The sequence below is a fragment of the Tachyglossus aculeatus genome, chromosome X1 (assembly GCF_015852505.1).
Source record: "Tachyglossus aculeatus isolate mTacAcu1 chromosome X1, mTacAcu1.pri, whole genome shotgun sequence".
Lineage (NCBI taxonomy): Eukaryota > Metazoa > Chordata > Mammalia > Monotremata > Tachyglossidae > Tachyglossus > Tachyglossus aculeatus.
Genome location: NC_052101.1, coordinates 112,599,076 through 112,624,716, shown reverse-complemented (window position 1 = coordinate 112,624,716; position 25,641 = coordinate 112,599,076). Strand labels below are relative to the sequence as shown.

Here is a 25,641-nt window from a genome sequence, read left to right as displayed (position 1 = left end):
ATTTGATTGATTGATACATACTGTGTATATGTATATATGTTTGTACATATTTATTACTCTATTTTACTTGTACATATCTATTCTATTTATTTTATTTTGTTAGTATATTTGGTTTTGTTCTCTGTCTCCCCCTTTTAGACTGTGAGCACACTGTTGGGTAGGGACTGTCTCTATATGTTGCCAACTTGTACTTCCCAAGCGCTTAGTCCAGTGCTCTGCACACAGTAAGCGCTCAATAAATACGATTGATTGATACATACTGTATATATGTTTGTACATATTTATTACTCTATTTTACTTGTACATATCTATTCTATTTATTTTATTTTGTTAGTATGTTTGGTTTTGTTCTCTGTCTCCCCCTTTTAGACTGTGAGCCCACTGTTGGGTAGGGACTATCTCTAGATGTTGCCAACTTGGACTTCCCAAGCGCTTAGTACAGTGCTCTGCACACAGTAAGCGCTCAATAAATACGATTGATTGATTCTCTACTTAGACCTTAAGGACTGTCCCTGCTTCTTCCTCTTTCTAGGCGGTCAAGGCCCTCCCCCTCCCACCAGGTCTGCCTCCCTCCCCGCTCCTTCTAGAATGTGAGCCCACTGTTGGGTAGGGACCGTTTGTATATGTTGCCAACTTGGACTTCCCAAGCGCTTAGTACAGTGCTCTGCACACAGTCAGCGCTCTATAAATATGATTGATTCTTAAACTCTATCTCCTGTTTTCCCTGTCTGCCCTGCCCATCACCCTCCCCTCCTCCAACCTTGCCTTTTGGTGGGATCCCTTTTCCAAACCCAGTCTCCGTTTTTATTTTCTTCCCGGTTAGGTGAAGCTCCTACGATCACAGATACAAACCGACTCCCAATTTCTGATCTCAGTCCCCTGGTCCCACAGCTACTTCACATTCTGCCTGTTTTGCCCCATTCTTCCCAAGTCTCTCTCTCTCCCTCTCCACTTTCTGTCCCCTGTTTCACTCCTGCCTCATCTCGCAAATCCTCCCGGCCTCCCTGCCACTTCTCATCATCTCCACCCTCCTGGGGCCTCCGCCTGTTTCTGTCCTCTTCTCAGGACTGCCAGATTACTCCTCCTACCCACACTCACCCGGTTCCACCTCTCCACCAAATTCTGCCTCTTTTCCCTTCTTCTCGAAGCTGTCAATTTTCCTGGTTTTTCCCCATTTGCAGCTGCTTCTCAGATCTGCCAAATTCACCATTCCCACCCACACCCTCCCGGAAGTTTTTGCTAGTAACTCAACCCCTTTCTCCGAACCAGTCTGGTGTGGCTGTCAATCTGGTCACCGTGTGTTGTCCCCGACTCCCCATCCTCCCTTTAACCGTTCCTTATCTGGGCCGACAGAACCTACCAGCAACGAAGTTCTTTATCTCAGGGACTTTCCTACCCCCCCACCCCAAACTTCTCTCAGGGAATCACAGGTCCCAGATAATGGGTCAAGATATTAAGAGATCGTAGAGTGGTGCTCCAAAGTGTTATGTGTTAAAGGGGTTAGGCTGTTTGGGCATGATTTAGTAAGGCCCTGGAACACCTTGAAGAAGTTGGGGTGGAGGACACATCCATCTACAGAAATGGTGTCAGTTTACTAATCCAATGCTGGGTGCTTAATCCTGTGTCCTAAATGCAAGTGGCAGCCTCATATGGGCACTTGGCAAGAGAATGGAAAAAAGTTCGGGTTTAGCGGGCTGAAGACATTATAATGGTGGTACCCCAGTCTCATGGCAAGACAGCACCAAAGGTTTCCTGGTGGAACTCAGTTCTGGTAACAGTGTTCATGTTGGAATTGCTACAGATGTGGGCCTTAACATCTCATCTGGGAGCCAGCTGAAAATGTGTTTGGGAGTGTGGGCTAATCCAAACCTTTGATTAGGCGCCTGTTGCTTCACCTTTCAGTGTTTTCAGATTGGGCTGTGGCTACTCTGCCAGGCCCAGTTTTGCTCAGTACCTCATCTGTACCTCGTTCTTGCCTGTCCCACCATCGACCCCCGGCCCACATCCTCCCCCTGGCCTGGAATGCCCTCTCTCTGCACATCCGCCAAGCTAGCTCTCTTCCTCCCTTCAAAGCCCTACTGAGAGCTCACCTCCTCCAGAAGGCCTTCCCAGACTGAGCCTCCTTTTTCCTCTCCTCCTTCCCATCCCCCCCCACCCGCACCCTATCTCCTTCCCCTCCCCACAGCACCTGTATATATGTTTGTACAGATTTATCACTCTATTTTACTTGTACATATTTACTATTCTATTTATTTTGTTAATGATGTGCATTTAGCTTTAATTCTATTTGTTCTGACGACTTGACACCTGTCTACATGTTTTGTTGTCTGTCTCCCCCTTCTAGACTGTGAGCCCGTTGTTGGGTAGGGACGGACTGTATATGTTGCCAACTTGTACTTCCCAAGCACTTAGTACAGTGCTCTGCACACAGGAAGCGCTCAATAAACACGATTGAATGAATGAATGAATGAATTTGTAATCAGGAAATGTCCAGTTTCCTGTATTGATAGAGGATGGAAAATGTTTCAAGATTTGGCCTTCCAGCTAGGATCCAAGTCAGTCAATCTTATTTATCGAGTGCTTACTGTGGTCAGGGCACTGTACTAAGCGCTTGGGAGAGTACAATACAACAATAAAGGAGTGTATGGCGCCAGGAGATATGAGTTCCTGAGCCTTGCATAGTTCACTAGTTGAAATCAGAAAGAAAAAAGTGACCAGAGCCAATTTACCACCGTTTAACATTAACAGGTGATTAGAGTTGGGGGCATCAGGTGGCTTTTTGGGTTGGTGTAGAGTGGGGTTGTGATTTCCCCCTCTGGACCCCAGATGGCTTTAGTGTAATTGGTAGTACTGAGGGCATTCTTGTGTGCAGAACACTGTATTAGGTGCTTGGAAGTGCACAATAGGGTTATTAGATCCGCTCTCTGCCCTCAAGGAGCATACAGTCTTGTAGGGGGAGGCAAGCACTAAAATAAATTACAGATTGGAGAAAGAAGGAAAACTGGATCTGTGGATGAGTGTGTGTTTGTGTAAAAGGGTATGTAGCATTAACAGTCGATGTGTAGGGAGGTGCTATGGGGTGGTTGTGAGTGCACGAGGGTGTAGCTGGTGCAGAAATACTGTGGTGGTAGTTGGGGGACATAACCTGGCAAGAAGAGAAATTCGTTCATCAGGGCAAGCTGCCTAAAGGAGATGAGATTTTAAAAGGGCTTTTAGGTTGGGAACAACTGTGGTCTGGTGGATTTGAACGGGGAGGCAGTTCTAGCCAGGAGGGAAGGGTGTTAGCAAGGGACTTGATGGCAGGGTAGACTAGAGCGAAGCCCAGTGAGTAAGTTAGCTTGAGGGAAATGAAGTGTGAGCTGGGGTGGAGAAGAGAGTAGATAATTAGGGAGGGAGCGGATTGAGTGCTTTAAAGGAAGTGGTCAAGAGTTTCTTGATGCAGAGAGGAATGGTCAAGCGATGAAGGTTTTTGAGGAATGAAGAGATGAGTCCAGAATATCATTTAAAAAAAAAAATCTGGGCAGCCTACTGGAGAGGGGAGAAACTGGAGGCAGGAAGACCAGTGAGGAGGCTGGTGCAGCCGTGAGGCTGGGCTGGAATCATCCCCGGAGACTAAATTTCTCTCACTGACCAGCAATACCAGAGAGGAGTGAGATTGTCATGGTACTGTTCTTTGGCTCCATAGACATGGGTGGAGCTGAATCTGGGTGGTTCATATCCCTTAAAGGAGAAATAATGTAAGCAACAGGGGAGCTCCAGCTGCAGAACATGAAAGATTTCCACCACGGCTGACTGGTCCCCACCCACAAGGACTTCAGACAGTTCTGACCGGGTGAAACCTGCCATGCAATTGCCCAGACCTGTTTTGTGTGTCATGGAGAGTTGTGTTCTTCGATCCAGCTGCTGATAAAAGAAGGAAGCCAGGTTTCTCTGGGTTGAACTCTGGTCTGCTAGCGTGCCAGACTATGCAGCATCCAGTAAGAGGAGATGCTGGATTTGGTGGTCATACCTGCCAGGCAGCAGTGGTTGATGGAAAAGGTACAGCAAGTATGTTGATGCCGTGTCATTTAGCTTTGGATGAGCAGGTGGCTTGGGTCACCTGGGTTAAAATAGGGGGGCCGAACGACCTGCCAGTGCTCGTAGCTTCCCATTGTGTGACCCGACCCAGAATGTGGACTGCTTCGGTCTTTGAACCCTAGGAGCTGGGTTGACCCTCAATCCCAGCCCCAAACTCCAGGGCAACCCAGGAGGCTTCTGGAAACTCTGAGAAGTTATCTCTCTGGTTGGGCCTATCCAAAAAGCAGAAGAAAGGCAGGGGGCTAAGTGATGATCCTTGGTACGCAGTAGCAAGCCAAAATTATTCCCCGGATGAACCAAGCTGAGTGCTGTTTGATCCTTAGGATTTCCTGGGGACTCTTCTGCAAGATAGTGGTTGGGATTTATTCCACATTGACTTTGTTTTCCTTTCTTTCCTGGCCTGATCTTCTCCTGGAAGTATTTCATTTAGGGGGCTTTTAGAGGAGTCCTGAGTTGGGAACCCTCTCTGGAAACTTGTTTCCACTTCATCACACCCCAGGGCCATCTAATGTACCATTAAAAGACTTTCCTTCCCCGTCCACCTAAACTTTTTTTTTAACATTAATTGAAAACCTCTGTGCACATAAATCTCCCCCCCCCCCCCCCCCCCCCCTTCCAGGTTATTGGTTCTGTTTATTTAGGATTAGCACAGGTGATGGTATTCACTCTAGCAGGTGGGCCTAACTGATCCAGACTCATGACCTGGGATTTTGAGGGAAGGCTTTGGGTGGCATTTCTTTTGAAAAGAGAAACAGTATGGCCTAGTGAGTCAGGCAGTTATACCAAGTGCTTGGGAGAGTACAATATAACAATAAAATCCATTCCCTGTCCACAGCAAGCTTATAGGCTAGAGGGGGAGACAGACAGAAATAAATTACAGCTATGTACATAAGTGCTGTGGGCCTAAGAGTCAAAAGAACTTGGGTTCTAGTCCTGGCTCTGCCACTTGTCTGCTGTGTAACCTTGAGCAAGTCACTTCTCTGGGCCTCAGTTTCCTCATCTGTAAAAGGGATTAATACTGGGAGCCCCATGGACTGTGTCCAACCTGATTAGCTTGTATCTACCCCAGGGCTTAGTACAGTGCCCGGCACATAGCAAGCCCGTAACAAATGCCATAAAAAACCCCCAAACATTTTGTATTTTGAAGAGGAAAGTGGTGATTTCAAGGGCGAAACTTTAGATACTCCCCTGACTCTTTGGCCCTCCACCAATGCCCAATTATAGTTTTAGAAGTCAGAGGCTTTGTTCATCAGTCATTCCAAATTAGCGCTCCACACCAACTCTAATGACACCAACTACTCTCCTGAGCAAAGCTGCTGGAACCATCAGGCTCTGCTAGGGCAGGTGAGGTGAAAATTTCAAGCTTTATTCTTGCGAGCCCTTCTCCAGCCGGTCATTCATTCATTCAGTCATATTTATTGAGCGCTTACTGTGTGCAGAGCACTGTACTAAGCGCTTGGGAAGTACAAGTTTGCAACATATAGAGCTGGTTCCTACCCAACAGCGGGATTACAGTCTAGAAGGGGAAGACAGACAACAAAACATATGAACCAAATAAAATAAATAGAATAAATACGTACAAGTAAAATAGAGTAATTCATTGTCGTATTTATTGAGCGCTTACTGTTTGCAGAGCACTGTACTAAGCGCTTGGGAAGTACAAGTTGGCAACATATAGAGACGGTCCCTACCCAACAGTGGGCTCGTACAAACATATATACAGGTGCTGTGGGGAGGGGGAGTATGGGGAAAGGAAAGAGGGGGCTCAGCCTCTGCCTCCCCCTTCCCCAGAGCAGAATGAAGACTGCCTTGATTTAAGTAATAAGAATGGCTGTATTTGCTATATTCTTACTATGTACCAAGTACTGTACTAAGCGCTGGGGTAGATACAGGATCTTCAGGTCAGATGCAGTCCCTGTCCTGCATGGGGTGCGCAATCTCTAAGAGGGAGAGAGAACAGTTAGTGAATCCCCATCTTACAGATGAGGAAGCTGAGACCCAGAGATGTTAAGTGACTTGTCCGTGGTCACACAGCAGGCAAGTGTCAAAGCCAGGATTAGAACACAGGCCCATGCTCCTTCCACTAGGCCACGCTGCTTCTAGGGCCTGAACTGTTCTCCCTGATAGTAGTTGCAGCAGTGCTTGGTGGGGAAGGGTGGGTTTAGCACGATGTGGTTGCGGCCCTCACCAAGCCCGTGGAGCTGTTAGGTGTCTAACGAGATTTTAGTTTGAAGAGGCCCTCTTGGTCTTGTTTATCTTGAATAATTGAGATACCGGAGTTGAAAATATACCACGGACCACTGGCCGTCCCAATAGATGAAGCATAGTTCAGATTTTAAGTGCTGAGAAAACCATTGACTCTTCAAACATATTTATTACTCTATTTTACTTGTACATATTTATTCTATTTATTTTATTTTGTTAATATGTTTTGTTTTGTTGTCTGTCTCCCCCTTCTAGACTGTGAGCCCGCTGTTGGGTAGGGACCGTCTCTATATGTTGCCAACTTGTACTTCCCGAGCGCTTAGTACAGTGCTCTGCACACAGTAAGCGCTCAGTAAATATGATTGAGTGAATGAATGAAACATCCAACACTGTACTAGTGTCTAGACTCTGGAAACAGAGCAGTTCAGCAACTGGTTAGTGGAGAGGTTGGTGCTTCAGCAATGAAGTTTTTTTAGGGTGAGCCTTATTTTTAAAGCAGTCCCTCCCCTCCGTTAATGAAAATACAGCTTTCATAAAATGCTGCCAATTTGTACTTCCCAAGCGCTTAGTACAGTGCTCTGCACACAGTAAGCGCTCAATAAATATGATTGAATGAATGAATAAATACGATTGAATGAATGAATGAATTGAGACATTTCATTACGATTTCCTCTGAGTTATCATTTCCCTATTGACAAGTTGACACGGTACAGCGTATGGGTTAAATGCGGGCAGATACTCAGTGCCAAAAATTTGGGTGCTAAAAAGGAAAGCTAACCCAATAAGCATTTACTCAAAGGAGATATAAATAGGGAAACCTGTAGTACAGGTTTTCACCTAAAGCAGTCCAGGTAGGTGAGGGTAGAAAGTAAGCAGAAGCAAAAAAAAAAAAAGAAGGAATTTGTAAGCCTTGTTGTTGTCTCCCCCTTCTAGACTGTGAGCCCGTTGTTGGGTAGGGACTGTCTCTATATGTTGCCAACTTGTACTTCCCAAGCGCTTAGTACAGTGCTCTGCGCACAGTAAGTGCTCAATAAATACGATTGAATGAATGAATGTTCACATTTTGCATCTCACAGACCCAGACATTTTCATCTGTGAAAGTCTGATTAACCCTGCTTGCCAATGGCCAGTGTTTCTTTGTCTTTAAAACCCTTCCAGGGCACCTGTTTTCTCGCCCTCAAGCAGCCTCCCTTTGTCCCCAAGGGCAGTTAGGAATGGACTGGAATAGCAGTGGTTTCCCCCTCTTTTAACTCGAGGGTTCCCCTCTCCCCTAAAACCCAGCCCAAAATCCCAAGCACAACATTCCTGGAGGTCTGAAAGGCACGTCCATCCAGGGAGCCAAAGGCCCCACCATCTCTCTAAAGGTGGCACCGCAGTTAAGCACTGCAGGATCACCCGTCACGGCAGGTTGAGGGATCGGCACGGCGGTGGGGAGGGTACGGGGGTGCTCCTGGCTAACTGTGAGCCGGATCGGAAGCAACTTGCACCGGTCCCGTACTGTCACAGGGGCGGGCGGGGGGGTGAGCAGCTGTCAGGTTTAACTTAGCCTTTAGCAGCAGGCCCACTCACAAAGCAGCGAGACTATTTAAGGCAGAGCCGAGGCGTTCCTGGTGACCCTGGGATGAGGGCATCCATTGAAGCTTGAATATGGAAGGTTTGAAACCAAAGGAAAAGGTTTCTTGGAACCCAGCGGATGGTAATCCCCCTTTGGACTGTAAACTCGCTCTGGGTAGGGAACGCATCTGCTAATTTTGTTGGATTGTATTCAAGCGCTTTGTACTGTGCTCGGCACAGAGTAAGTGTTCAGAAAATACCATTGATTGAACCCAGTAACACCCTTCCCCCATTTAGTGCTTATGAGTTTTGTGCCTATCCTCAGGAATTATGTCAATTGGTTTTGTTCATATTTCGTTTTTCTGTCATGTTGTCAGCTCCTACCAATTAATAGTATTTCTTGAACCGTCTAATATGTACACACCACAGCCTACTCACTATACCTCGATCTCATCTAGCTCACCGTCGACCACTCGCCCACATCCTGCCTCTGGCTTGGATCGCCCTCCTTTTTCATATCCGTCAGACAGTTACTCTCCCCCACCTCAAAGCCTTATTGAAGGTCCATCTCCTCCACGAGGCCTTCCCTGACCAAGTCCTCATTTCCTCTTTTCCCACTCCCTTCTACATCGCCCACTCCCTTTACTCATCACAACCAGCCTCTTAACATTAAATAAATATAATGTATTTATATTAGTGTCTGTCTCCCCCTCTAGACTGTAAGCTTGGGGGTAGGGAGTGTGTCTTTTACTTGTTGTGTTGTACTCTCCCAAGTGCTTAGTACAGTGATCTGTACTCAATAAACACTCAGTAAATATGATTGATAAATACAGGAGAGTAGAATACAACAGCATTGGCAGACAAGTTCCCTACCCACAAGGAGCTTACAGTCTAGAGAGGGAAACAGACATTAAATTACGGGTATAGATATACGTGCTGTGGAGCTAAGGGCGGGGTGAATAACAAGCGCTTAAAGGTACAGATCCAAGTGTCTGGGTGACACAGAAGGGAGAGAGAGTGGGGCAAAAGAAGGCTTAATCAGGGAAGGCTCTCGGAAGGCCTCTCGGAGCCCTTAGTACAGTTGCTTTGCATCAGGTAGGTGCTCAAAAGATAGCAATGATTGACTGATTGAAGCCATTATCAGAGGAGGTGTGGAGGGGTGGGAAGCAAGGCAAGTGCCGCTGAGAGCAGAAATTTGGAAGGATAAAGAAATAAATGTATGTGTTAAGGGTAATCATTGTGGTATTTGTTGAGCGCTTACTTTTTGTCAAGCACTGTGCCAAGTGCCGTACAGTAGTTGTACAAATGTAAATGCTATCCAAGGGCAGCTGTTGGTTGGACGCAACCTGGGACAGTGGAACTTAATTGGGGAATGCCTCCTAAAGGAAGTAGGCTTTCATGACTTCGAAGATGGGAAGAACTTCGGTCTGACAGACTTGAAAGTGTTGGGGGAGGGAGTTCCGACCCATCATTGGTATTTAATGAGCGCTTATTGTGCAGAGCACTGTAATAAGCACTTGGGAGAGAACAATATAACAGTTGGTAGACCTGTTCCCTTCCCACAAGGAGCTTATATTCTAGAGAGGGAAATGGACATTAGTATAAATCTAGCTAGGTACATAAGTGCTGTGGGGCTGAGGTTGGGGTGAATACCAAATCCCCAGAGGGTACAGATCCAAACGCATTAGACGATGCAAAAGGGAGAGGGAGTCTGGGATCAGATGGCTTGGTCAGGGAAGGCCTCTCAGAAGCGATGCTCCAGACAGGAAAAAGGAGGGGAGCTAGGGATCAGAAGTGAGAGAATCGGGAACAAGGTGCATTGAGGAGGTGAGGTTGAGAGAAGTGGTGAAGAGAACTGATTGAAGAGAGAGCTGAAGGAGGGCCTTGAAGACAGTGGCCAAGGGTTTCTGCTTGATGCAGAGAGAAGTGGGTAACCTTTGGAGGCTTTCGAGGAGTGAGGAGTCACGTGCTGAACAGCATTTTAAAAAAATGATCTGAGCAATAGATGGAAGTATGAACTGGCGAGGGGAATGGCCGGAGACTGGGAAAGCAGTGAGAAGGCTGACAGCCTAGTCCGGAGGTGATGAACACCTGGGCAGGGGTGTGGCTGTTCGGATGGAGAGCAAAGGGCAGATCTAGGAAATGTTGAGGAGGAACAGTCAGCCGGGTGAATGGGAGCTGAAAGACAGAGGTCCAGGGTGACACCAGGATTGTGGGCTTCAGAGACAGGGAGAATGGAGGTACTGTTAACTAGGAGGAGTGGATTTGGGAGGGAAGATGGAGAGTTAAGGTTTTGACATATCCAGATGAGGTGTGGCAGGATAACCATGTGGAGATGTCCTGGAGGCGAGGGAGATGCAAAATTGCAGAAGAGGGTAGAGACTGATTTTTGGGAATCACCTGCAAGGGTGTAAAATGATAAGAGTAGGGGATCCACACAGAGCCTTGAGGGATTCTCCCCCTGACACACACACACGGCCAGAAGTCAGAACAAGGAGCAAAAGAGACTGAAAAGGAGCGGCTCGAGGTGGGAGGAGAATCAGAAGACTGGGTCAGTAATGCCAAAGGTTGCCAGGAGAAGGGAAGTGGTCATTGGTGCTGAAGGCGGCCAAGAGGTTAAAGAGGATTAGGATAGAGTGGAGCATATTGGAAATGTCCAGAAGGGCAGCTATCAGTTTTTTCGTGACAGTGTTGGAACCGGGGTAACCGGCTGGCTGGACCGCTGGTAGACGCAGAATGGCGGCATTGCTTAATAGTCTTATGGGGTGCCCACTCAGCACAAAAGCCCTGAATGACAACACACTGAAAGCCAATTCTTGAAAAATACCCAAGGGAATATGATAACCAGAAGAGAAGACACTTCCAAAAGGTATTTAGACAGTGCCCCGCCCCGGGCCAAATTGCAAGGTCCAACAACCCAGAGTCTCCACATTCCAATTTTAGGCTCTTCATGACAGCCTAGGCAAATGTAAAGTAGAGGAGGGGGGAAGTCAGTGGAAATGATTGAAGCCCTGAGAGAGGCAGGGTGAGGACATTCAAAAGTTGAATGCTAAAAATGCCTAATAGTAGGGACAGTCTCTTGTATTCCTGGCTCCATCACTTGTCTGCTGTGTGACCTTGGGCAGGCAAGTCACTTCACTTCTCTGTGCCTCACTTACCTCATTTGTAAAATGGGGATTGAGACTGTGAACCCCACGTGGGACAGGGACCGTATCCAACTCTGTATCTACCTCAGTGCTTAGCACAGTGTTTGGCACATAGTAAGCACTTAACAGATACCATCATTATCATTCCCCCAAGTGCTTAGTTCAGTGCTGTGCAATCTGATGGATCACAGCCCTCCCATCTTCTCCAACAAGCCTCCCTTGATGAGTTCCTGTCACCCCAAGCTGTATCAACCCATCAGCTGCCTCTCACATCACCAGCAATGGTATTTATTGAGCACTTACTATGTACAGAGCTCTGTACTAAGCCCTTGGGAGAGAACAATACAACAGAGTTGGCAGACATGTTCCCTGTCCACAGTGAGCTTAGTCTATAGAGGGAGACAAGCATCAATCAAAATAAATAATTTATAATATCTAATTTAAGGACATGTGCACTTTGGCATTTATCTATCGTCTCCTTTGCGCTTTTGTATGTATGTTCCTTCAGTGATTTATTTTGATGTAGATATTTTTGTCTGTGTCTTCCATTGTCATGTCAGCTCCTTTTTGGCAGGCCATTTCTTTGTTTGGAGAAGCATCGTGGCCTAGTGGAAAGAGCACAAGCTTGGGGGTCAGAGGACGTGGGTTCTAATCCCGCCTCCGACACTTGTCTGCTGTGTGCCTGTGAGCAAGCCGTTTAACTTCTCTGTGCCTCAGTTAACTCATCTTTATAATGGGGATTGAGACTGTGAGCCCCACGTGGGACAACCTGATTACCTTGTATCTACCCCAGCGCTTAGAACAGTGATTGGCACATAGTGAGCGCTTAACGAATACCACAATTATTATTATTACTTCCTGAGTGCTCAGTCCAATGCACTGCACTCAGTGGGTGCTCACTCCTACAGTAGGCATTGTTGATTGATGAGGGCTCTCCACTGGACTACTAAGCATTACAGAGTGCAGACAGTTATCGAGTACGTGACTGGGGCCTGGCGTTGAGGTGTCTCATCTTTGCGGTTGGAGGGGTTTTTCATGACTTCCCGTCCACAAGGTGTCTGGCTAATAAAGCTCTCACTAGCTCTTCACCCAACATTTTCTTCGACGGTGACAACGGCCTCCTGAATTTGAGACTGTGATTCGCTGTCGATCAGGGACTTCTTGTTCCTCTCCTCTTTTCTCTTTCCCCCCAGCCTATTGTCGTTGTTAATAATAATGGTATTTTTTAAGCACTCGTTATGTGTTGAGCACTGTTCTAAGCACTGGGGAGGATACAAGTTAATCAGATCAGTCACAGTCCCTGTCCCACACAGGGTGCACGATCTAAGTAGGAGGGAGAACTGGTATTGAATATCCATTTTACAGATTAGGGAACTGAGGCACAGAGAAGTGAAGTGACTTGCCCAAGTTCAGATAGCAGGCATGTGGCGGATCCGGGGTTGGAACCCAGATCCTCTGGCTCCCAGGCTGTGCTCTTTCCACTAGGCCACGCTGCTTGTTATTATCTTCCAGGCCTCATTCATTCATTCAATTGTATTTATTGAGTGCGTACTGTGTGCAGAGCACTGTACTAAGCACTTGGGAAGTACAAGTTGGCAATGTATAGAGATGGTCCCTACCCAACAACGGGCTCACAGTCTAGAAGGGGGAGACAGACAACAAAACAAAACATGTGGACAGGTGTCAAGTCATCAGAATAAATAGAAATAAAGCTAGCTGCACATCATTAACAAAATAAATAAAATAGTAAATAGGTACAAGTAAAATAAATAGAGTAATAAATCTGTACATACATATATGCAGGTGCTGTGGGGAGGGGAAGGAGGTGGGGGGGGTGGGGAGGAGGAGAGGAAAAAGGGGGCTCAGTCTGGGAAGGCCTCCTGGAGGAGGTGAGCTCTCAGTGGGGCGTTGAAGGGAGGAAGAGAGCTAGCTTGGCGGATGTGTGGAGGGAGGGCATTCCGGGCCAGGGGGAGGACGTGGGCCGGGGGTCGACGGCGGGACAGGCGAGAACGAGGCACAGTGAGGAGGTTAGCGGCAGAGGAATGGAGGGTGCGGGCTGGGCTGGAGAAGGAGAGAAGGGAGGTGAGGTAGGAGGGGGTGAGGTGATGGACAGCCTTATGGCCGGGAGTGAGGAGTTTTTGCTTGCTGCGTAGGTTGACTGGTAGCCACTGGAGATTTTTGAGGAGGGGAGTAACATGCCCAGAGCGTTTCTGCACAAAGACGATCCAGGCAGCAGCGTGAAGTATAGACTGAAGTGGGGAGAGACAGGAGGATGGGATGGGAGTTGAGAGGAGGCTGATGCAGTAATCCAGTTGGGATAGGATGAGAGGTTGAACCAGCAAGGTAGCGGTTTGGATGGAGAGGAAAGGGTGGATCATGGCAATGTTGTGGAGGTGAGACCGGCAGGTTTTGGTGACAGAGTCCCCTATTTGTCTTGGTCTCTGCAGCCTTCTCTTCTGGCCTTGTGCACCCTTTGGCTTCCTTGGCTCCTCCCTCAAGAACCGTGCCCTAACTTCCCTCTCCCACTTCCCTGGAGACTTGCCTTTGGTCACCACTGCCAGGGAATGGAGTTGACTTTACCTTGGGGATCGCCTGATTGTGCCGTTTCAGAATGACCAATGAATCCCTCAGCCTGCTTTTCCCACAGTTTTCCCGTTTTACTGCTCAGTCTGTTTTCGGAGAGTTCCCCAGTCAGGTTTTTAGCGTCTTTTATCTTACCTGCTAAAAATGGCAAAACCTGGGAATAGCTTTAGGTAACCATGGGGACCTTCATGGCTCCAGGCTAACCCTTCCTGGTTGGTGGCTTTCTGCACAGAGCACTCAATCATATTTATTGAGCACTTAATCGGTGCAGAGCACTGTACTTAGCGCTCCGGAGAGTACAGGGTAACAGAGTTGGTAAACACATTCCTTCCCCACCTCAAAGTTTTGCTGGAGCTTGGTATTTCCTGATGGGTGTAGCTCATTTTGAAAAGCGGAGTGTGCACAAAGGCTCCTCAAGGTGATGAGGGCACAGTGGAGTGGTGTCACATTTCCAGAGAAAAGTCCACGATTGAAATGTAGTACTTTTGTAGTACCCTGGATTTCTGTGCCCTCTGTGTCCCATTTACGTTCCTCTGAAAATGAGGTTTTGATGTTCTAGATGAGGTTGTGGAAGACAACGTTGCCTTGGTGAAGCTGCCGTTTGCCCCCAGCATCCAGTCCAGGCAGAGGTGCAGGATCTGTGTGACGTTTCCCGAAATACATTTTGTCTTGTGAACCTGCTGGCTTCCATCCCACTGGTGATCTGGCCAGCAGAACATGCGAACACCAGATCACCGCCCTAGAATCCAGCTAATGGGGATGCCCTGAAGGGAGACAAGAACTGCTGGGTCAGAAGAAAGCAGCGTGGCCTAGTGGAGAGAGCACTGGCCTCGGAGTCAGAAGGGCCTGGGTTTTAATCTTCGCTCCTCTACTTGTGTGCTGTGTGACCTTCAGCAAGTCCCTTCACTTCCCTATGCCTCAGTTCCCTCATTTGTAAAATGTAAATCCTTTCCCCGCCTTCTTCAGTGTAAATTAGAAAGTAGACCTGCAGTCCCTGAAGTTCCCGCATTACTTCCAGTTTTCCAGTTTACTTCCGCTTTCCAGTTCTGGATTACTCAAAGGTGAACACAACTGCAGCTGTCAAATGCTATGATTGTACATAGTAAGCACCTGATAAATACCATCATTATTATTACTGTTCAGCAATGGGCCACGAAAAGAGGGATCACAGGCTAACTGAAGCCAAGTGTCCCGAGAGCACCAAGCGTGGATACTCTCTCTCCACGAGCCCAACTCCCATCCTTTCCAAAGGCCTGGTTCCCCCACCCTCAATTTCCTCTCTATCCAGAAGCACTTTCCTAATAATAATAATAATATTATTAATACTGGCATTTGTCAAGCGCTTACTATGTGCCAGGCACTGTACTGAGCGCTGAGTAGATACAAGATAATCGGGTTAGACAAAGCCCCTGACCCAGGTGGGGCTCACAGTCTTAATCCCCATTTTTTACAGATGAGGTAACTGAGGCAAAGAGAAGTGAAGTGACTTACTCACAAGGTCATGCAGCAGACATGTGGCAGAGCCAGGATTAGAACCCAGGTCCTTCTGATTCCCAGGTTCGTGCTCTATCCAGTAGGCCACACACCACAGTGGGCTACCTGCTCCTGGTCAGTAACTGGGAAGGGAGGCATTTCTGTGGGAGTGAGGATGGCGCTGGCAGGCCTCTGATTTCTCTCAACAGAAAATTGGTTGGAGCTGAATTGACCCGTGGCCCCATGGAACTACAGTTTTGCTTCTGCTGGTCAGCTGGCCGGGTCTCTCCTCCAGAAAGGCCACAACTGCTCTCTCCCCTCTCAGGCTCAACAGTCTGATCAAAGAGACTTGGCTGGCTGCTACCTTAGTTAGCCCTCAGGTAGTTGAAAGAACTTATTGACTCTACCATCTCCCCGTGTGTGTTTTTCCCCCCCAGGCCCTGTTTGTGCTTTTCATCCTGGCTTACATTCACATCGCCTTCTCCCGCTCACCCATTAACTGCCTGGAGCACGTGCGGGACAAGTGGCCTAGAGACGGCATCCTCCGGGTGGAGATCCAGCACAATTCGAGCCGCCCGCCCATCTTCCTCCAGTTCTGCGATGGCGGGGGGTTCCCGGGCATGGTGATTGAGACCCCCGGTGAGGAGGAGCCGGAGGAGGAGGAAGAGATGACGGTGGAGATGTTCGAGAACAGCTCTGTCAAGGTAAGAGCGGCCGGCCGGGGCCAGGGGAGGCGAGGTTGGGCGAGTAGGGAGATGAGGCCGAAGAGCAGTCGCCGGTCTTTTTTTGGCAGGGACTGGCTTTGTGTTTAGGGCACCGAGAGGGGGTTTGCACTCCTACTGTAGAGTCGCCCCTCCACTCTGCCCCTCCTCTCTCTTCAGCCAGCAAGGGGAAGAGGGGCCACTAAGTGGTCGTCCTCCATGGGGAGGAAATGGTAGGTTATTTGCTCCTGAAGCCTGGGCTTTGGGTTCTTGAGGTCACCCCTGTGGGAGTTGCCAAAAGGTAAAGCCACGGTACTATAAATCCACACCACTTATTCCAGCTGGAGGCGAGGACAAGAAGATGGGCACCAGAACTTCGGTGTCATCGTGTGTACATGAGAGTCCCCGGGCAGAAATCTCCACAGTCCAGGAGGCATAAACAGTTAACCTGCCATCCTCTTCTCTTATGTGGGCTGGTCCAAGGCAGTTGGGATGAGTTGGGGAGGGGAAAGGGGCAGCACCAGTTCAGGCCGTGGCTCAGTCCTGGCCACGGCTTAACCTGGATATCCAGGTGTTGACAGCCGGGCCTCCTAGGGCAAGGGAAGTGCAGTTTTAGAGAAGAACTGACTCACCTGCAACCTGGCCCACAAGTTTGCCGTAGTTACCTTCAGTTTGGGTCAGGTCATCGGGGGTATGCCGGTCTCCAGTCCATCGGTGGTTGTTACCGGCCCTCTGCTGTCTCAGCCTCGGCTTGTTTCCGCTCCTGCGGGGTAAGGCTTCTCCCCGGCTATGGTCGGGGGGCTGCTGCTCCAGCTCCCCTTCTGCTTTGGTTTCACTACACTCCAGCTCTTTCTCTGACACCCACTTCTCCTCTGGTTACAAAGATTAAAATGTAAAGCTCAATGACGCTGATGGGACATTCAGAGCTAGGCTGTGGGGCTGCTGGTGAAGGTTTTCAGATGTTTAAACTCCCTCTTCAAAACCCCTATCCCATCCTGTTCTCTCTCCTGCCCCTAATGCCCTGGGCATATCATTCATTCATTCATATTTATTGAGCGCTTACTCTGTGCAGAGCACTGTACTAAGCACTTGGGAAGTACAAGTTGGCAACATATAGAGACGGTTCCTACCCAACAACAGGCTCACAGTCTAGAAGGCCAGTTACATACTTGATGAGAAAATTGAAATCAGCAGGGGTGTTTTCCCTGAAATCTCCTCTGCTCCTCTCCAGTCCCTCCCTCTTCCTGCCCTTTGTTCGACTCTCCCATCTTTCCCCGCAGTATCTTCAAGAGGAGATCTCTTGCCTCTTCTCAGAATCCACCCCTTCCATCTGAGCCTCCAATCCCATCCCTTCACACTGTATGAAAGTTCTTGCTTGCCTCCTCCCTTCTTCCCTCCCTGAATGCCATCTTCAACTGTACACTCTCCAGTGGCTTTTTCCTCGACTGCTTTCAAACATGCTCATGGATCCCCTATCCTTAAAAACAAACAAACAAAAAAAACCCTCCTACTTTTCCTTTCCAAACTTCTTTGAGCAAGTTTTCTACACTTCCTGCCTCCATTTCCTCTCCTCCAGTTCTCTCCTTGACCCCTTCCAATCTGGCTTCTGCCCCTCTGCTCCATTGAAACTAATAATAATAATAATAATTATGATGATGGTGTTAAGCGCTTACTATGTGCCAAGCACTATTCTAAACGCTGGGGTAGGTGCAAGGTGATCAGGTTGTCACATGTGGAGCTCACAGTCTCAATCCCTATTTTACAGATGAGGTAACTGAGGCACAGAGAAGTTGTGACTTGCCCAAAGTCACACAGCTGATCAGTGGTGGAGCCGGGATTAGAACCCACAACCTCTGACTCCCAACCCTGTGCTCTTTCCACTAAGCCATGCTGCTCCTCTGCACTATGCACTCAGAGGTCACCAGTGATCTCCTTCTAGCCAACAGCCTCTACTCGTTCTGATTCTCCTCGACCTTTCAGCTGCCTTTGACACTGTAGGCCAGCCTCTCCTAAAAACATCCAGCCTCGGCTTCACCGATACTGTCCTCTCTTGCTTCTCTTCCTCTCTTTCTGGCCACTTCTTCTCAGTCTCTTTCACGGGCTACTCCTCTGCCTCCCACCCCATAACTGTGGGACTCTTTCGAGGCTCAGTTTTGGGTCCCCTTCTATTCCACATCTCCACCCACTCCTTTGGAGAATTCATTCTCTTCCATGGCTTCAACTACCACCTCTGTATAGATGGTTCCCAAATCTTTATCTCCAGCCTCGGTCTTTCTCCTTCTCTGCAGTCTCCTATTTCCTCCTGTCTGTAGGATATCTCTACTCGGGTGCCCCGCCAACAACTCAAACTTAACATGTCCAAAGCAGAACTCCTCATCTTCCCACCCAAACCCTGCCCTCTCTGTGACGTTCCCCATAACTGGAGGCAGCAGCAGCACCATCCTCCCTCTCTCACAACCTTGGTGTTACCCTCAACTCATCGCTCTCATTCAACCCACATATTCAGTCTGTCACCAAGTCCTATCTGTTCAACCTTCACAGCATCTCCAAAATCCACCCTTTCCTCTCCAAACTGCTACCACATTAAGCCAAGCACTGATCCTCGCTCTCCCTCCTTGATTACTGCATCAGCCTCCTTGCTGACCTCCCTGCCTCCTGTCTCTCCCCACTCCAGTCCATTCTTCACTCTGCTGCCTGCATGATTTTTCTACAAAACCATTCAATCCCCATTTCCCCGCTCCTCAAGAACCTCCAGTGGTTGCCCATCCATCTCCGCATCAAACAGAAACTCCTCGCCATCAGCTTTAAAGCACTGTCACCTTGCCCCCTCCTACCTTACCCTTCTGATTTCCTACTGCAACCCAGTCTGTACAGTTCGTTCCTCTATTATCAATCTACTCGCTGTACCTCTATCTCTTCTGTCTCACCGCTGACCCCTTGCCCATCTCCTCTCCCCACCTTCAAAGCCTTGCTAAAGTCACATCTTCTCCAAGAGGCCTTCCCCGGCTAAGCCCTCATTTCTTTGTATTCTCCTTCCTTCTCTCTTTTTTAGGATATTTAGGCACTTATTGTGTGTCAGTCACTCTTCTGAGCACTGGGGTAGTTACAAGTCAAACAGGTGGGACACAGTCCCTGTCCCACATGGGGCTCACAGTCCAGGTAGGATGGAGAACAAGTACTTAATCCCCATTGTGCAGGTAATGCAACAGAGACACTGAGGAAGGGAAGTGACTTGCCCAAGGTCACTCAGACAAGCGGCAGAGCCAGGATTAGAATCCAGGCCTGTGCTCTTCCCCCTAGGCCACGCCGCTTCTCATCACGTTCTGCATCACACTTGCACTTGGATTTCTACCCTTTATTCACCCCACCCTCAGCACTTACGTACATATCCATAATTTATTTATATTAATGTCTGTCTCCCCTCTGGACTGTAAGCTCCCTGTGGGCAGGGAACGTGTCTAACTCTGTTATATTGTACTCTCCCAAGTGCGTAGTGCAGTGCTTTGATGCTGGAGTCAACGGTGCAGGAGAAGCAGAATGGCTTAGAGGAAAGGGCACGGTCCGGGGAGTCAGAGGACCTGGGTTCTAATCCTGGTTCTGCCACTTGTCTGCTGTGTGACCTCGGGCAAGTCACTTCTGTGGGCCTAAGTTACCTCATCTGGAAAATGGGGATTAAGATTGTGCTCCCTATGTGGAACAGAGACTCTGTCCAAGCTAATGATCTTTTATCTTCCCCAGCGCTTAGTACAGTGCCTGGCACACAGTAAGTGCTTAACAAATACCCCAAAATAAATAAATAAAACAATGCAGTTTTTCCTTTTGTACATTCTGGCCACTGCCCTCTCCCCCATCCCATTTAGCCCCTACTTGCTGGACAGAATGCAAAGTTCCAGAGAGCTCACGGGAGGAGTGTTTAAGAGTTACCCTCAGATATTGCTGCTCAGGTATTCCGTATGTTGGGCAGCCTTCCCCTTTCCGTGGCTCTCCCTACTTCTAGGACAAGATTGGAAAGGGGCTTTATCGGAAGCATTTGGCCATGGGTTATTACAGAAAAACTAACTTGCTTGCTAGTGATTCGTTCTCTGTTGCTCGTTGTTTTGACGTCAGACCTTGAACTATTGGAAGGCTTTCTTTGTTAGCCACTTGAATCATTGTCAGTGGTATTTGTTGAGCACTGTACTTGGGAGAGTATGATGCAGCAGAGTTGATAGATACGTTCCCTGGTGTTGTACTCCCTCCATGCCTTCCACCAAAGCCTCTGAGCTGTTTTGCCAGCAGATAATTAATTAGTTCTACCCCACTCTCCTCTCCCCCTACCCCTTTCCAGAACCAGGCTCTTTTAATTTTTTTTAAAAAAAGTACAAACAACCGTCTCTCTCCTTGAAATTCTTGAGTGCTGAATAGGATGGGGTGTGTGGTTCAGGCCTTTTGTACTCGATGCCTCTTCTGCTTTCCCTTAATGCCTCAGGAAACCCATGCCCCACAGTGCCAACAAGCAGGTCAATTCCCAGGAATACCAATCCAGTCTTACAAGTCAGATTGCCATCATATGTATACAGTGCTTCATTTTCACTTTGATACCTTCCAGACAATATTATCCCTCCCTTAAGAACCAGGACACAGCCCTCCTCCCCACCGCCAAGACACTTTATTTTGGGCCATTCATCCTCCCTCTCCTTTATGGGACCACCATCGGGGTGCATGACCAGAGATCTTTTCTTGGTACGCTGTATCATCGAAAAGGGGATTCATTTTGTGTTGTGCTGTTCCAATAACTGAAGGGCTTTTCCTCCTTGTCTTAGGGGGGAAAAAAAGTAATTGTTCCTCAGGTCTCCCTGACAAGATTTCAGGGATCCTAAATTTGCAAACCAGTGAGACGGGCATGGGGAATCTTAGGCCCTGGTTATTAGAAGGTACCATTCCCCAATTGGTCTCAGTAGCCCCCTGAGCAACCCTGGGAGAAAACCCCAAATTTCCTGACCATCACTGTGGGTTCAGGGATTAAGAGGCCTACTTCGCTGGCCACTGGGGGAGTGTGTTTCCTAGACAGCGAATGTAACTTCTCTGAAGCTGACTAGGCTCTGTACCTTCCCTAATAACATACATTCCAGAAAGGCCCACGTGACCAGTGTCAGAATTAGGCCTTCGAGATGAGTGCCCGGTTCTGAGGGTGGTAGGAGTAGCTGGAACCTTTGGCCCTAGCAGTCATGGTAGTTAGTGTGCCCAATGAGTGTAATGTACAATAGTAAGCACTTATGAAAGTACAACAGAAGCCCAAGAAATGTTCTGTGCCCCAAAGGGGAAAATCTAAAGTTAACGGGTAAAAATACTTGAGTCGTGTGAACAAAGACAGCTTCAGCCTGGGCGAGGTGAGTCAGTCCCTCAAAGTCCGTACTGGTTTCTCTCCAGTAGCCGATCCTAAGAGGCTGTGGGTCCCCAGGCCGTGTGGGGAGATGGCGCGCGGCGTGGCCAGGTGACAGAGTATTTTCCAGTTCAGCCAACCCTAGCTAGCCGGGAGCCCTCCCTGCAGGTGACGTCAGCCCACAGTTTCCCCCCGACTGCCTCATTTAACATCCTGCTCCGGGATGCCCAGATTTCCCTGTGACTGTGACATTACAACTTTCCCGGATCCACCCCTTCCTTGCCGCACAAGTGGCCACCTCCCTAGCTCAAGGCCTAGTTGGGTCTCCGTTAGACTACTGTATCAGCTCCTCCTTGGACTCTCTACTTGGGCAGCAGAGTATTGGAAAAACTGGAGAGGAGAGGCTTGGAGGTGGTCAACATGTGTGTCTCCGCTCAGTCGATCAGTCGGGTTATTTATTGAGCACTTACTGTGTGCAGAGTGGAAGAATGGAGCCAGTGTCCAAGAGGGGCTAGATCCTCATTCCTGTCTGTAGTTAGGAGGGCCTGAAGATGAGGGAAAAGAGGCAGCTGGCAGGGAGACTGGTAATTCAGCCAGAAGGTGATGAAGGATGGCAAAGAGAGGGAGGAGCTATGAACTTGTAGGAAAGAAGCCTTAGGACTTAGACTAGATGGGGGAGGTGACTGACAGAAGGGTGTCCAAGATGACAGCGAGCGCAGACGCCAGGGAGGATGGTGATGTGGTTTTCGTGGTGGTGGTGGGGTGCACATTTCCACCCTTTCCCCACCAGGACACGCTAACACCATTTCTCTTTGGGTGGTTTTTGGTAGTTCGAGCTGGATATTGAGCCCAAGGTGTTTCTGAAGCCGTCCCGGGCAAGCAGCCCTGAGGCCCGGATCCAGGGGGCCCAGAACGAAAGCCAGGAGTTCTCATTCAGCGAGGCGACAACTAAAGGTATGCAGCCTCTGAGTGAGACTGTGTCCGAGTTTGAGATGCTCACCAGAGCAGGTAAAGACAACTTACATCAGTACTGATGCTCTCCCCACCCTGCCTCTCTCCCCTGTATTTCCTCCTGCTCATCTGTCTTTTTTACCCATTCCTCTCGCCGCCACCACCCCGTCCCCAAGCTTCGGTAGCCCCTTTCTTTTGTAAGCAACATCCACATATCATGCAGGTGGGCCTCTACCAATCCTGGGAGCTATCTTCCCAAGCATCTCTGTTTTGCAGGGTGGGTCTGAGGGTGGAGGATCCCTGAGCACCATCTGGTTTGGGGATCCCGGGCTGGAGTCACCCTCATTAACCTAAGCAGCAGGAGGACGCTTCCTCTTCTCCCAGTGTGGTCACACTTGTTATCATGACAAGTCATCCCTCAGCCTCATTTTCTTCACCTGCATAATCGGGTTAATGGTCCCAGTCTAAATCCCCGAGGTGCTCGTGGGGGAAATCGTGGGAAGTGACAGCAAATTACAGGGATGTTCAGCGTGGCGTGTGCCTGTGTGTATGTGTGCCCATGAAAGACAGGAAGTAAGCTGAAATGCAAGATGATGCTTAAACAGGGACCCTCTCAGCTTTGGAGGGATTTGTTAGCTGCTACTTTTTTCAAAAATGTCTCTCTTAAATGTTTTGTCAAAAGCTAAGGTGACGAATCCCGGGGCCGAAAGGTGAGTGAGCCAAGGTAGGACCAGGGAGAGCCCCTGGTTTCTGCTGCGAGCTCTTCCCCACTGGGTAAGCGTGGTTGGAAGCCATGGGCGGCTCCTCTCCCCCTTCTGCCCTGAGGGAGTCCTGTCAATTCACCGGGATGAGAAGCAGCAGGCCCTACCACAGCTCACTCTGAGGGCCTGTGAAGCTTCAAAGGCCCCAACTGGGCTTTGAAGTGGGTAGTGGTAGGGGCAGAAGGTGGCAATGTTTCTTTCCAGGCCCCAAATTTGGATCCCTGCCCTCCCAGTGACGGGAGAAGTACAGGTCAGTTTGAGATCCACAGCTGGTCTCTTCAGCTGCTCCAAGCCTGCATCCTGGGTTAGATTGAGGTGTTTCCCAGCCAGAGAGGTGACCCTCTGCAGGGATGATCCTACCACTGTGGCAGCTTGAGCCCAGCCTACTCTCTTGGGTTCAGCATGGTTCTCCAATCCCTATAGACTGTAAGCTCACCGTGGGCAGGGAGCGTGTCTACCAACTCTTAATATTGTACTCTTCCAAGCGTTTAGTACAGTGCTCTGTGCACAGTAAGGGCCCAAAAAAGCAGCATGGCCTAGTGGATAGAGCACGGGCTTGGGAGTCAGAGGGCCTGGTTTCTAACCCTGGCTCCGCCATTTGTCTGCTGGGTGACCTTGGGCAAGTCACTTCACTTCTCTGGGCCTCAGGTCCCTCATCTGTAAAATGGGGAGTAATACTGTGAACCCCATGTGGGACATGGCCTGTGTCCAACCTGATTAGCTTGTATCTCTCCCAGCGCTTAGTACAGTGCCTGGCACATAGTAAATGCTTAACAAATATCATAAATACATAAATATATACCACTGATTGATTGATTTCTGCAACACAGCATTTCCAGAGGGGTTAGGGGAGTTGCTTTGGAAGAAGCCCTTCCTTGGAAGCAGGCCAATGGAGATCTCCCTCCTCACAACCCCCCAAGAATACCTAGGTTGCTTTTCGGCAGTGGTTTGTCCCCACTCCATCTGGAGTTTGTCCAGGTCAAGCTTAAGGGTCACAGTGGAGGTTCAGACCGGAGGGGAGGATGGGTGGGGGTGGCGGACAAATTTGCCAAAGGGGGGCACGTCTAAATCAGATGGAGTAAAAGTGGTGGGAACCCAAGTAGGGGCCTGGGCCAGCAACACGGAGCTAACAGATCACCCCGGAAAAGAGCAGCACCAGGCCCCGAGGATGCTTTTTCCGGAATACACCCTGTCTCTCCCCAGACCCCCGTGCTGTCCCCTGGCCGTGGCTGTGGCAGTCTAGTGCTCTGTCTGCTGATTTGCCTTTTCAAAGGGAGTCTGAGAAGCGGGGAGACCAGCCAGAAGCGGAGAGAGGCAACAGCCCCAGCCCCGACCTGTGCGAAGGCCATCGGACCGGCCTGAACTTGCATATCCTTCTCAGGCTTTTTCTCCGGGCACTAGCCTCTGACTCTCCTTCCTCTTTTTAGTCCTTTCCAACACGATTTCAGCATGGACCTGGAGACTTGGTGCTTGCGCACCATAAGGCGGATCTGTGCATCACAAGGCCGGGGGATTTTTGGAGCCGGCCCTGGCCCCCGGGCCGGGATAGATTTGATTGGTTGGGAAGCCTTCCAGTCGCCAACCTTGGTTTCAACTGCTCTTCCCCTTCCCCTCCCCCAGAAAGCCTCACAGACAGATTCTTGTGAAATAAGGATTGTGCCCTCCCTGAGGGTGTCCCTGCTGCTAGGGAGGGTGGGGATTTAAAGAGACCGAGGCTGGGGAAGGAGGAAAAGGAATAGCTCCTACCCTTAAGCGCAACTGGGGAGCTGGAATCACACTTCTCTCCACTCTCCCGCCCAACCCACCCACTTTGATGACTGTCCTCCAAGACCCTTGGCCCCCTAGGTGACAGCGAACCCCTGGAAAGATTCTGAGCACAGATCAGACCCATTAACTGGGCATGTGGTTCTCAGTGGACCTGCTCCAGATCCCTCCAACCTTCCCTAAGGAAGCAGGGCTGGCAGGTGGAGGGCAGTTAAGAAGGAGCATGGCCTAGTGGATAGAGCTTGGGCCTAGGAGTCAGAAAGGCCTGAGTTCTAATCCTGGCTCCGCCACATTGTGTGACCTTGGGCAAGTCAGTTGTTGACTCTGTGCCTCAGTTGCCACATCTGTAAAATGGGAATTAGTACTCTGAGCCCCATGTGGAACATAGACTGTGTCCAACCTGATTAGCTTGTATCTACCCCAACACTTAGTACAGTGCTTAGCACCTAATAAGTGCTTAACAAATACCATAAAAAAAATGCCGGGGGGCAGGGAGGGTCCTAGATGTACCAAATGCCTCTAGCAGCAAGAGGGCTTACTGGGGCTTCAGGGAGAACTAAAGGAGTAGAAAGTCCCGGCTCTCTTTCTCAGCTAGATTTCTGACCCTCACTTCCCCTCATCTGTCTTCCAGTGTGGCCTCAGGAGGAGTACATTGTGGAATACTCCCTGGAATATGGCTTCTTGCGCCTGTCCCAGAGCACGCGGCAGCGCCTCAGCATTCCCGTTATGGTGGTGACGCTGGGTGAGTCCGGTGCGGCCCAGCGGCGGTTCAGCTCTGGGGAGCGAGAGCCTCCAAGGCCAGTGGCCCCCAGTGCTTTGTCTTGCCGGTCTGTGGGCACCCTTTCTCCCGGGATCTGTAGGGGGCCACATGTAGGTCTAGATCAGCCTTGGGCATTGGCATTTAATGTGGGGAAGCGTGACAGTGAGGAGATGTGACATCTGGATCAGGCACTGGAGGTGGGCCCCTGTTTTAGGAAATGGGAGCCCTCGGGGAGTCTGGCCTACCGAGAGATGGACAGTTGGTTCCATCCCAGAAGAGGCTGCTGGAGAGGTGAAAACCGGCC

General features: G+C 49.3%; 1 protein-coding gene across 2 annotated transcripts in view; it reads left to right on the top strand.

The window, feature by feature from the left end:
* The window catches only part of TMEM259 (transmembrane protein 259), a 36,151-nt gene that overhangs the window by 740 nt on the left and 9,770 nt on the right, over nucleotides 1-25,641 (top strand). The window contains exons 2-4 of one of the 2 annotated variants that reach the window (XM_038772700.1): nucleotides 15,476-15,742; nucleotides 21,932-22,055; nucleotides 25,209-25,319. In XM_038772700.1, the coding sequence (XP_038628628.1) occupies nucleotides 15,476-15,742; nucleotides 21,932-22,055; nucleotides 25,209-25,319 (502 nt within the window). Of the gene's footprint in view, nucleotides 1-15,475; nucleotides 15,743-21,931; nucleotides 22,110-25,208; nucleotides 25,320-25,641 lie in introns of both variants that reach the window. The other variant, XM_038772699.1, reaches the window with a different exon arrangement.